General features: G+C 36.0%; 3 protein-coding genes across 3 annotated transcripts; 1 reads left to right on the top strand and 2 right to left on the bottom strand.

Moving 5' to 3' along the window:
* Positions 1-1,668: 1,668 nt before the first annotated feature.
* Positions 1,669-3,694, bottom strand: LOC105125697 (uncharacterized). Its single transcript, XM_011026260.1, has 4 exons — positions 3,483-3,694; positions 3,117-3,323; positions 2,300-2,476; positions 1,669-2,141 (listed from the first exon to the last, which is right to left on the bottom strand). The coding sequence occupies exons 1-4, from the start codon at positions 3,609-3,611 to the stop codon at positions 2,088-2,090; spliced, it is 567 nt and encodes a 188-aa protein (XP_011024562.1). The 5' UTR covers positions 3,612-3,694; the 3' UTR covers positions 1,669-2,087.
* Positions 3,695-5,189: 1,495 nt separating this feature from the next.
* On the top strand, positions 5,190-6,309 carry LOC105125696 (uncharacterized). Its single transcript, XM_011026259.1, has one exon. The coding sequence runs from the start codon at positions 5,302-5,304 to the stop codon at positions 6,040-6,042; it is 741 nt and encodes a 246-aa protein (XP_011024561.1). The 5' UTR covers positions 5,190-5,301; the 3' UTR covers positions 6,043-6,309.
* Positions 6,310-8,821: 2,512 nt separating this feature from the next.
* On the bottom strand, positions 8,822-12,481 carry LOC105125695 (embryonic stem cell-specific 5-hydroxymethylcytosine-binding protein-like). Its single transcript, XM_011026258.1, has 8 exons — positions 12,304-12,481; positions 12,077-12,236; positions 11,846-11,931; positions 11,118-11,230; positions 10,799-10,864; positions 9,890-9,999; positions 9,726-9,791; positions 8,822-9,521 (listed from the first exon to the last, which is right to left on the bottom strand). Exons 1-8 carry the CDS (start codon positions 12,396-12,398, stop codon positions 9,129-9,131), a joined length of 1,089 nt encoding a protein of 362 aa, XP_011024560.1. The 5' UTR covers positions 12,399-12,481; the 3' UTR covers positions 8,822-9,128.
* Between the last annotated feature and the right edge of the window lie 586 nt (positions 12,482-13,067).

Genomic DNA, 13,067 nt, shown 5'->3' with positions numbered 1-13,067 from the left:
CTAAACTAGGATATACTATTTTCTCTTTGCACAGCAAGCTTTTTATCCAAAATTTTATAAACTATAAATTCTTAATTATTATAATACTAAATAATAAATTTTAAATATTAATTATAATTTCAAGATTAAATCCAAAATTCCTTCCACATCACCTTGTTTTTTTTTAGGCATAATAAAACTGTCCACCGTTGCCAGACACGCACCTCGCGAGAGGCACAGTGCAAAGGTAAATGCACTAAAGATTCAAAGAGAATGAAAAGGAAGAGAGCTTATAGTGCCGAAGATTGCTCTACAAGAGTGTTAGAGTTTTAGGCGAAGATCAGTGGAGACCCTCGTTGCTAGGAAACTGGAATTCCTCCTTTTACCTTTGCTTTCCTGCCCTCTGTTTCTTCTTCTTTGTTTTTTTCTTGCTTTCTTCAGTCCTTGTGATGAAGAACTGAGAACGGTGCTGGCTTCTACTTCCAAATTTGGGTTTGGGTTTTGTGTTGTGTTTTTTATACTGTTTGTTTATTCTTCCTTCACTATACCCTCTCTCTGGTTTTTTCTATTCGCCCCTCTCTGTTTTTTTCCTCTTTTTCTGGGTTTTTCCTCGTTTGTTTTTTGGGCTTTCCTCTATTTTCCTCCCCCTCTTCCAGTCCACTCCCCTCTGTCCGTCTTCTCCATTTTCTTCTCTGGTTCCTGTGTTGTTTCTTTCTTCTCGTCCACCGGTTCTTCCTTCCTTGTTTTTCTCCAATTCCCGTCGTCATATTTTTTCTCTGCGCCCCCTCTTTTCTCTGGTTCAGCTCTCCTTTTGATCGAGCTCGAGAGCTTCAAAACCAGTCCTGTCTTTGCAAGACTTGGTTTTCAAATCACGAATGGGATCGTGGGCAGAAGACGTGGTCCATGATTTCCTGCAAATTTCCTATTGAATCGGCTTTCTCCGTGCGAAACGAAAGGGATGATGAACAGTGCTTCCAAACGGCACCGTTTGTCTTTGGGAATGGTTATTTTTCACTTTGGCCCCTAAACGTTTTAAACTCAATCAATTGGGATCTTAATATGTAATAATTAATTTCTAATTATACCCTTGGATTAAATTCAATTTGAATCCCTGAGTTACATACACAACGGTGGGTTTGTAAACTATTCAATTAATTGGTTAACAATTTTTTTTTAAATTAGCTTCAAACTTTGGTATTTTTTCAATTAAATTTTTAATTTTTTTAATTAATTAAATCAAAATTTAATTAACTCTTCAAACTCATTAATTCTTCCATTAACCTCTTAATCAATTAAACTCTTAAATTTAATAATTTCATCTTCAAATTTTAAATTTTAGATTGTCCCAATTCAATTCTTAAATATATTTTTATTCATTTATTTTTTATTATTTATTCAAAAAATAAATTATGACAAAGGTCATATCAGACAAATATTTTTTCAATTTTTTCTGTGACGAATAACAATTGAAGGTTAACAGATAACCGTTGAACTTTAAAATCATAGCAACACCGAACAAGAAATTTAGCAGTACATCTTTTCCTTCTAAAGTTTCAAATTCCATGGAGGTACACTTGATGGTAAAAGAAGCACTTTGGTATGCTGATATCACACAAATTATTTGATCAGTCAGCCAGTCAGTCCACGCACGAGTTACTCTAAATTGGATTTGGAAAGGAGAGAAAGAAAGAACTAAAGGCAGAGGATGAAATTGCTTGAGAGCCCTTTTCCTTTTCTTTTCCACATAAAGGGAATACAAACTTACCCCACATCAATAACCCCCCCTTATCTTTTTAAAACCTTTCTAATTCGTCCCTATTTTCAAATGCCATAGGGACTTTCAAAGAACAAAAGAAAAAAAGGAACCACCCGAAACAAAGGAAATGAAAAACAACCCTTCACCACTCGGCCACAAGTCTCAGCTAGCTTGCTAACTAGGTAGTAATATAACATGATTTCTGTCACATTAAGGTTACGTTTGGTAATGCGGCCAGTAACACACTTAACAGCGTTACCAAACGGGCACTAAATAATATGTGCTTCTCATCCCCTTACTATGATATATAATATATAATTAATATAAATATATTTACGCGGTCCTACAGCCTTCAAAGAGCACAGGGGGGCATCAAGCAGCTTGAAAAGAAGCACAGCCCTCCCCTCTGCACGAGAAAAAAATCAAAACTTAATGAAAGTCAAAAAAGAAGAAACTAATATAGCTTTGTGAGGTATGTAAATAAAAAGAAAATATATTTTATAAGCAAAGTAGTAATGGGATCTCAATTTGAAAGAAGGATAAGAAAAGTAACGTGAACCCTACCTTTTTGCGTTTTGCATAAAGGAGCTCCGGTGAGATTTTATACAAGTCCTCATCAACTGGCTTAGGTGTCGGCCTGGCCGACATCGGAGGTGGGCTTGGCGATTCCTTTACATCACTTGTCACCGCCCAGTTTTGCTCCTTTTTCTCTTCTTTGGCACGAGGGCGGCGCATTTTTTCCTGAAAGATACATCGATTGTAACCAGCATTTCCCGAATGAAGCTATCAATGGAACTATAATTAATTTTATATGTGTTGCCAGTTAGCTTAGCCATGGCATCCATCAATGCCTAGGCCCTAGACTAGCCCTCGTTGTCATAAGAGTTTGGAGGATTTTTTTTTTAATATTTCTTTTGTTTTCTTTTTCTTGGAAACATGACCCGCACGCCATAATTTTTTTTAAAAAAATTTATGAATGAAAAGCAATCGATAAAAGCTTAATGCATCCTCTACACATCATATGGTTATTTCCCCTAGTTCATGCCCCCTTTACTTAAACTTCTTTTAATGAATCTTCTTTTCTTCCCCGTTCTTCTCTGAACTTTTGCTTGTCACTCTAGCCCCACCACCACCTTTCATGATCCCTTCATTCATGAGCATGAAGAAAGATGATGAAGAAAGCAGAAAACAAAAAAATACCCGGAAACTAGGCATGGAAAAATAATATGCTCCCTTTTTACGATTGTTTGATGATGTTAAATAATCATCTAATAATAAAATTTTAAGAATAAATGTCTTTTTTTCTGAAACAAGGCTAGAAAAATTGTCGAGGGCCGAAAGATGGAAGAAATACAATGATATGCTTCATATATATACATACCCTACGGCGAGGAACCACGATCATGGTAGGAGTGACAACATCATTCTCATAGAGATCACCAGCAACATAGAGATCACGATCTTCTGAGTAACTGTAACGAAGCAGACCTGCTTGCCTGGCTGATTCAAAGCACTGAGTGAAAGGCGTATCATTGTTCCAGTCCCAGCTTCCAAATGCTGGCACATGGCTCCTTGAATAATAATAATCCTAGCCCACCAAAAAAAAAACCAAGAAGTCAGTGCATAATGCAATAAGCAAGAGAAGAGAACTTTATAAGAAGAGCAAAGAGACAGAAAGAATGGAGAGTTTATATATTTTGTAACAAATGTGTGAAACAAAGAGCAAAGTAGAACAAACTGCACTTACTTCCATTAATGGTGTTGGAGCAGAGAAGCGTTGGAATCTTGGGAGATGTTTGGATCGTACTCTTTCTAGTTTGTTTTGTTCTGGGGTGTGACTGTAAGTCTTGTGAGTGCAAGCGTGGGTGCAAAACATCAATTTAAAAGGGGAAAAGAGGTTGAGCTCTGCGGCTTGTTTGGCATCGTCCTAGTTTTTGCTGTGCAGTTTGAAAGATTAAGTTTAATAAAAGATATAAACTATGTTTTTTTATTAGCTAAAGGAGAGTTTCTAATGGAATCGTGTAAGAATATAATATATATTAATTAACTAAATATATTTAAGTTTATCATTGAAACAAAACACGGACCCCATAAACTCATAAACAAACGAAGCCTGAGCTTGTGGAAAAAGTAAAAGGCATATAGAAAACTTGAACTGAGAGGTAAAAAGGGAGGATAAAACAACTCAGATAACGAAGTTTCACAGTAGAAGACAGGAAAACAAAGAGGTAAGGTCAGACTTGAGAGAGAGAGAGAATGATGGGGCAACAAGGTGAGGTTGCTTTTTCTTCTGGGTTCTCTCTTTTTATATTATTATATATCTTTAACTTCTTTCAGGGTTTTTGCTTTGCCTGGCTACTTTGTCGCAGATCATCAGAGAGTGTATATTCCAATGCAAGATTTATCGATAAAGCTGAGTTGGTCTCTTCCTTTCTTGGGGTTCACCACTCTGCAAGCAATTAAGCAAGCAGAGCCTCTCTCTCCTCTCCTCTCGTCTAGTCTATCACGTACGACTTCAGCTACAGGCATATTAGGTACTCTAATCGGGTAGCTTTTTTAACTCTTTTAACCCCACACGCGTAGCCATTTTTGTGAATGGACGCTGAGCTTTATTTCTGTGCGATAACCGATGACGTTAAGCCTCTGTAGACAAAGTTGTAGGTTGTGGAAAAGTAAAGATGAATCAATTAATGGGTTAATCACTGATGAAGTGGTCAACGTCCAACAGGGAGCATTTCTTGAAATTGCAGTTGACATGAATCACATGACCAGGGAAAAGAATTCTTACCGCTACAAGAGCACCGGTGATTTTAACTCTCGTTATGGTTTTTCTCAACTCCAATTCCTCATTATTGATGCTCCAATGTTTCTCTCGCGATGTGTTATTAGCAACCACCGTCAGAGAATTGACAAACAGTTTGTTTTCTATTTTTTTATTAATTTTTTTATATTATTTTAATATATTCATATAAAAAACACTTTAAAAAATAACTATTAATATACCTTCAAACATTTTTTAATAATTGCACTAAAGTGTGGTAAGTTTTTTACATGTTTTTTTAATTTTTTAACATTTATAAATTGTTGGTTTTAAAAATAAAAAAATTATTTAAAAAAAACAACATTATTACATTATTAAACACACAAGTAACCAGAGAATCATGGCTATATTCCTCGACATGGATGATTGAGTATTTGAGTTATTTTTTTATTAAAATAATATTAAGGGTATTTGAAAATATAATAATAGTTGTTTTTTAAAGTATTTTTCATTTAAAAAATATCAAAATAATATATATTTTATTTTTAAAATTTAGTTTTAATATCACCAAAAAAATTTAAAAATAAAAAAATAATTTAAATTTTAACAAAAAGTTAATTGAAATTTATTCCTAAAACAATCCTTATCAAGAATACTGTAGCCGTTAAAATTAATGATAAAAGAAAAGTGAAAATCGAAAACCCAGATAGCATAAACCTTATCGATTTCTCCCTTTGATAGTCATCACCACATCGTTTTAGCCATCGAAAAACCGACGATATCTCCATAACAAAGCAAACAAAAAATGGCAATGATGCTTTCCTCCCAAACCGGCGCAGTGCTCCGCGCCCCATTCCTCCCCTCCCACTCTAACCTATCCCGCCGCCTTCCTCTCACCACCACCACCCTCTGTCTGCCATCACAAAACCCCCTATCTCTCGCTCTCAAGTTCCCTAAACCATCACTGTCTCCGACTAGCACCACCAAACAACGTATCCATAGGGTTCACCTCTCCCCCCAATCCACACAAATCCCCACCGAGTCACAACCCCAACTCATCGGGTCAACTCGAACCGTCGCTACTATCCTAACCCTAGCTCTCTCTCTCTCACGCATCTTCGTCGCTTCAATCCAAAAATTCGTTCTTTCACATAATCTTTTCCCTACTCCTGATCAACTCATGGCGATTCGTGCTCTACAAAGCAACCTGGTTCACTCAGTGGGCCCCTTTTTCTTCGCGGCACTTAAAGACCGTCCTACCGGGTATTTAAACACCCCATTGACGGTGGTTGCGGCCGGTTTGGCTAAATGGCTCGATATATATAGTGGGGTTTTGATGGTCAGGGTTTTGCTTAGTTGGTTCCCTAACATTCCTTGGGACCGTCAGCCCTTATCAGCTATAAGGGACTTGTGTGATCCTTATTTGAACTTGTTTAGAAATATAATTCCTCCAATCTTCGATACTCTTGATGTTAGCCCGCTTTTGGCTTTCGCGGTTTTGGGCACACTTGGTTCCATTCTTAACAGCAGCAGAGGAATGTACTGAAGAGGAATCGCTTTGCAAACCAATTTTACTGAGTAAGCAATAGGTTTTAAAGTTGGCTTCTTTTTGAGCTTTGGGAATTGGGAGTGTTACCTAGTGGTATTGATACTGTAATAGATATATAGATTTTATGAACGTTGTTTTCATGTTAGAATCTGGTGACTTATTTATGTTCGTTCCGGCGATTACATGCTTCTTTTATTTGTATTGATGCTGTGTAGCTTGCTTTTTCCAGCCCGTTCTTGATAGTTTGGCAGCATACTTGAAGTTTGATTTCGGTTTGTTCATATAGAACTTGATGTTTCAAATTGAATTCTAAATGCTTATCTTTTAATGTTTCTACCCTGAATGTGCATTCCGGTTCCTTGGGATGGGAAAAGAAGTGCAACTTGTTTCAATGAAACAATGACCTGCAAGTTTTTGCATATAATATGTGCAAGGAAAGTTAAAATGTGAGTTTTGATCTTTTTTGTTCAAATGAGAGTGTCTGCTAAATCCCAAACCTCACACTAGCATCAATTGAATGATCAAAATTTTACATAGGTATATATATTATTGTATTGAATGTGCAGCCCATGGTCATAGATTACATGAATTTCCTAGTTGTGAACTGAGGTTCATGAAGATACTATGTGGAGTCTGGCGGAAATATGCTCTTTTAGGTTTGTCGAACGTGTGAGCGCAAAATGTACCACCTGCTGTAGTTTTTATTAGTGTGAAGTATGTCAAATGGAATGTCTTTCAAAATGTAGGCTATCTATACATGCAGGGAATGCGTGTGTATTAGTTTGAAGAGAGACAGGTTATGCAGACCATGATCCCTCTCTTTTGACCGAGACTTTAGAAGCTTTTGTTAGAGATGTCTAAGAGAAGTTTCATCTTGGTTGGTTGTGATTCTTGTTCAGTATGGATATATGCCTTCGTAATTGGATTGATTTGATTTATGGGTGAAGGGTTTATTCTTGACATCAAGAATCACCCTTTCTCTGGTATGATGAAAATTTTGGCCAGTATTCTGTAGCTCTCTCCTCCTTTTTTTATAAATCATCTTCTATATAGTTATGCAATACTTGTTTTGTTCTTGATCCAGCTTCAAGTAGATACATGAAATATATGCCCTAGCAATTGAGCAATGATGGCTCCGCTAGCATTCTTAGTTAGGTTAGGTTATATTTGACAGAGCAGGGTTACGGGCTGTTTGAATGGGGTTGGAACTTGCATGGACGTATTAAGAACTGTGTTAGAAGTTGACTCACTAGTTATTGGGGCTCATAGAACAGGATGATGACTCTTTCCTGCTGGGCATCATGAAGTGTCTTCGATCTCCTTCAATATGAGTTCAAAATTAGAATTCTCTTGTGCCTATAGAGAAGCTAATGCTAGTACATGATCCTACAGCCCTTGCGGTTACAGAAGTTTGGTAGATTGCTAGCTGCAGTAGCCAAGGAATGAGAACAATCTATTTGAGCCAAGTGCCCTGCGCAATGAACCCCGAAAGTTCAAAATTCGATCTTCTCTTTGCCAAACCCTTTTTCCTCTTGCAAAAAAGCTCCTAGTTCTATATTGAAATATCCAGGGTTAGGGACATTCTCAAAATTGAAGCACTGAACATCAACAAATGCTTCAACTTTCCTCTTTGCTATACTTGGAAAGCAGCTGCCATGCTAAAGTGAAATAGTATAGTTTGATTATGTCATATTTTAGAATAACAACATCTGGTATGATGTAATGATGTATTTTTAAAGCGTGACATGGTTAAGCTTTAATTTTCTACCTCAACTAGTTGATCAGTTATATTAACTAGCTGACTGTTTCATGAAGTTTTTTTTCTAAATATATATTATCAGTTAAAATACATAATTTTATCTAACTTGTAGACTAAAAAATAGAATCTGATTAAAATTTCAAAAAATTATTGTTAACATGGTAGCAAGTGATTCTAAGTAGGAAGCTTGAGTTTGCTATAACTAAATGAGAATATGTTCAAAATAGATTATGTGAATAACTTAATAAATATATTTATGGATCAATAAAACAAGTTTAGGTTTAAGAGAAAATTTAATAGCATCAGATTAGAATAACAATTTAAAAATAAATAACTTTTAATCTGACTATTAGATTGTGTATAAATTTTTACAAGAATTTTTGAAGATTGATTTTATATAATAGTCACTCCATTGCTATACAAACTATCAAATTTTTAGATATAAAACATCACATTGATATCCTCTAGTTTTAACAATTTTAATTCTAAATTTTTTTTATTGGTTAATTGATTTAATTGACCATTACAAATTAAGAAACTGGTTTAGCTAGAAATAATATAATCTGATCATTTTTTAGAAACACAATATTCACTAATATTGCTATTTCAAAGTATGATTGGATTAAACTATGGCATTTTATCAAAACTTTTTGCTTCTATGTAAATTCACCAATATTTTTTCTATTTTATATGCTAATTTTCCCAATTTATCCCATTATTTTAGTGTCTCAAACTTGCCCTGCTTGACAACCAGAGACGGACAACATAACCTCCAATTCCATTCTTCGTCGCTCTAGTCGCTTGCTCAACCCAACATGCATGTTCTAGTGCTGCGCCACGGTAGTAGGCAAGTAGCAGTCACGCACTCGAGCCTTCTCTTTTCTCCAGAATGTAAATAGAAAAGGCTCTAATTATTTTTTCTGATCAATACTATATATCCTTGTGTTTGCCGAGGCAATCTAAAAACTGCCAACTCGCTGTAAGAGGAAGAAAATCATGGGGTCAGCGAAAAGATACTAGAGAGAATTAACTTTTTACATGCAGTCGCGGTAGCATCATCCCAACAGTAGCTTCCAATTAGATACAAGGAGTGCTATCTTGTGCACACAGGGTGCCAATTGGAGGTGCTAGTTAAAGTACAAACAGATTCACGCAGAAAAAAAGGTCAAAACACAAAACCTCCCATGCTGAACTGTGCTGTAGGCTTGTGTTGTACAATAAAGCTTTCATCTAGATCTCAGAGATGACAACCACGAGGAAATTAGGGTTGAAGTGTGTCTATATACAGTTTGCTCGTGATTTTTGAATTTCAGGTGCACGAATCCTATTTTTTGCCAAAGTATGAAAGAAGTGTTGGCTGTTTATCATCAACGCTCTTGAGATTGGCCGTCTTCTTTGCTGGACTTGCCCGTGGTTTGACAATTTCATCTGTCTTCGGCTTTGAATCAACCACCTCCTCACGGTCGCGTTTTGTTCTGCACTTCGTTTCACCCTCATGTGAAAAAGTCTCGAGTTCTGATTTCAAATCATAGTCCACTGTTTTAGCGGAGCATGGAGTTTTTAACTTCTCTTCACTTTCATACTCCTCTTTCACACTTTTTGGTTCCAACTTGAGAGATTTGCCATGTGTACTTTCTTCAGGATTTGATTCTTCTTTAAATTCCTTTCGTGAGAAGAACTTTGAGATAGTACCCTTTTCCTCCATCTTCAAATGTATCTGCAAGAGATGCTGAAAAATTATAAATAGTCGATTCGTTGAGTGGAATAACAAATTAGGCATATGTCTAATGAAAACAGCAAGGAAGAGATACACCAATATACCACAGCTCATTGCTAGCACCATAGTTTTATTTTTTTCCATTTTCAAGAGCCAAATAATGAAAAATTACAAAATGTTAAAGAAAAGGTAGACTTTCCGCACCTCTTTAATACACTCTGGTCCATCAAAAGATGGCTTGCCCATCGCAGGTGTCACTGGGTACCATACCTGAAGATTAAAATTGGTGTTAATGAAAGATAATGTGGAACCATTCCTCTACTACCAGATGGTATTCGCATCTTTTCTTAAACGAAGAGAGCTCTTACCAAATCAGAATGTCCATAAGGCTTAAGCACCGTATCAAATTTGGAATTGGAAGAAACACTTAGCCATATGTCAGTTGCTTCCTTGTCACCCAAAATAACAGGCATCCTGTCTGTAGTACGAGTAAAAACTTTCAGTACTCAGTAGCTCAACTTCAGCAAAGAATGATAATAACTGAAATGAGACAACCAAAGTAAAGAGTTTTTGACAACCACATTCAAGGAAATGATTTCTTCATCATCAACATTGCAAGCATGAAAGCATAATGTAGCTGTAGCAAGACTCCAGTTCCATTTTTTCATTCACGATGCACAACTCATTAATTGGATGATTTCCATAGTTTTGCAGCTTTTATCATGATTTATGAATTGCCTGAGAATTCATAGTCCACCTTCTCCCTTGCTTCTTGAACCAACCATTGAACATTTCTGGCGAATTTGTTATGGTAAAGAGAGGAAATAAAACAGTCCAGAAAAGAAACTGCAGCTTCCTTCTCTTCCATGCTTATATGATTAGAATTACTGCTCTAATAAATGTTCCCTATGATCTGGAGACAGACAAGTAAACCCTAGCATACCATGCATGCTAATGTAGTTGCCGGTCAATATTTGTGAGTGCAGTAACAACTGGAATATATCTCTTTGAACATTCTATCCAGTTCCACACATGTGATTCTTAAATGATGAATGTGCAGGACTTTAGATTTCATAAATCAATTCAGAAGGCGCTGGAACTGTGATTTGGTTCATTTTTTTGTCATCATAAGACTACAAAACCTGACATATAAAAGGCCCTCCTTGTTTATCTAAGATGCAATGTTTAGTGCTATTTAGGAAATAATAAGATAGCATACACGCATCTCATAAAATTGAAACAGACAACAAGAATAAACTAAAACAAGCACCACTCACCATGCAACCATTGTATAGCTGAAGATGCAGCAGTGGTGACTATAGTAAAGGTGTAAAGTATCTCGCCTGCAGTAAAGCATACAGTAACGAGATCATCTTTAACAGTTTATGCGTTATTAGGGAACTAGTAATCATAGACTAAAAACATCATCAAACTGACACTAAGAGCTGCATAAGCATCTTATTTTATTCACTGGAAAGTTCTGCTTCAAGTTCCTAGATGTGATGGAAGTTAATAATAGGATTTGACAGACATCTTGTTAAGGAGCTAATTTTTTCAACAAGTCATGTCTCAAAGAAGTATGGAAAGAGCATTCACCTTCAGAGTTTTGCCATGAATCATAAAGAGCAGCAAACACAAGAGGCCGACCATCCTTGAAATGAATGTAGTAGGGCTGCTTTTTTGACCCATCTTTTTTCCACTCATAGAATCTGAAAAACCATTTGAAGCATGAAGTCATTCATAACTAGACTGAAACTTCTATTTCCAAGTGCATCAGTGAACAAAAATGCACACATATTTACTTGGTATTCAAGTAAGCACAAAAAATGTTGTTGTAATATGTGGCTCATATGGACATGCTGGAGTGAAGCGGAGTGCACTGAGAAAATTTCTAATACTTCTAGGATGGCCAGGGTCTACTATAAATACACATTATGTAACCGTAATTTGACAAATCATGAAATAAAAACTCTTCGCTCTTGTGGATGTAGTCACAGTACCAAACCACATTAAACCTGTGTGTTTTTCTAGTTTTCTCTCTTGTGCAATATTCATTATTATTGCTGCAGTTTCACAACAAGTGCAAATTAGGTTAGGACAACTTTAATGTTAACAAAACCAACCATAGTTTAGAAAGAAAACACAATCATAATCAAGTCACATTGTATCACCAGCATCCACAAATGCCTATTCAAAGTCGGAAGATCCGCTACCGCTACGGCATACTCTTCATTAAAATTCACTCAAAGCAATCCACAAGTAAAATATAGAACTGATAATTGATGATAAGTAATCATAAGCAAACCAAAGGGTACAAAACACACCCTTCTACTGCAACAAGACACCTGCTTTTTGGAATCAGGCGTCGAAAAGAAGCCTTTTCGCTCAGTGATTCAGATCGTGCATTAAACTGCATTTTTCCACAATCACAAATTAAATTATGCAAATTTTCTAAAAACTAAAATAATTAATAATTAATAACAACAGTATAATAATTAAATACAAAAAAAACACAATACATACATCTATACGTATACACATACATAAATACATACCATCTTGTAGAAATCCGGTTTCTCAGATTTCTTAGTGAAACTAGGAATTAATCCCCACTTCATACAGTGGATAGCATAACCGTCCCCACCACTGGCTGCGTCGTCTCTACGGACAACCGCCAAATTCGAACCCGGTGATGCGTTGTAAGACGGGCGGTACCTAAAATGAAACTCAAAATTATATCAAACAACAAACCAACACTTCAATAGACAGGGAGGGAGATTACCGGTCCATATTGACGGAGCGGACGGTGGCGGTGTTGCGGTGGCATGCCCTGGGGATGTCGTCGGCTCCGAGAGTGCAACGCACTCTACCACACATCTTATCTTTTCCTTTCTGCTGTGCTGCTCCCTCTTTCAGTTCCCGTCGTCGATTGCAACTGCTGACTTTCCTCTTCTAATGCCTCTGCCCACCTGATTTCGTTTGGGGGTAAAATACATTTACGGTCCCTTAAGTTTCAACACTTAGTCATGTTTGCCACTATATTTTAATCTTGATTATACAGGATCCTATACTTGTAATTGGTGGTCAGTGTGGTCCTTCCTTCTATTTTGTTGTGAGAGGGTGACTTATAAATGATGTCAATTGTAAATAATTTTGATTCGGCTATTTAAATGGATCGATCCAAAAATAAAATAATAAATAAAGAAACTTCCACTATCAAAATTTTGTATTTTCTTGAATAAAATAAGAATATTTGTGTCTTTGGAACTTAGTATTTTATATTCTTTTTTTTTTGTAATTTTAATTTTCATTTTGGCACTTCTTATTTGATTTTAAATTTTTTTATTTCATCATAGATTAATGGGATGTAATAAAAATAATTTATTTCTTAAAATGAACGCCACAAATAGGACAATTTTGGAAGGAGAGACAATGTGCAGCCAGTAATTGAAAAGGGACTAGTATAATCAATCTCCTAACCTTGAGGTACCATGAAACTATTTACTGGAATATGAGCGGGAACAAATTCGTTTTTTATTTCTTCCT

The sequence above is a fragment of the Populus euphratica genome, unplaced genomic scaffold (assembly GCF_000495115.2).
Source record: "Populus euphratica unplaced genomic scaffold, PopEup_1.0 scaffold58.1, whole genome shotgun sequence".
Lineage (NCBI taxonomy): Eukaryota > Viridiplantae > Streptophyta > Magnoliopsida > Malpighiales > Salicaceae > Populus > Populus euphratica.
Note: the sequence above shows the minus strand (reverse complement) of the source record. Positions and strands in the feature narration are given on the sequence as shown.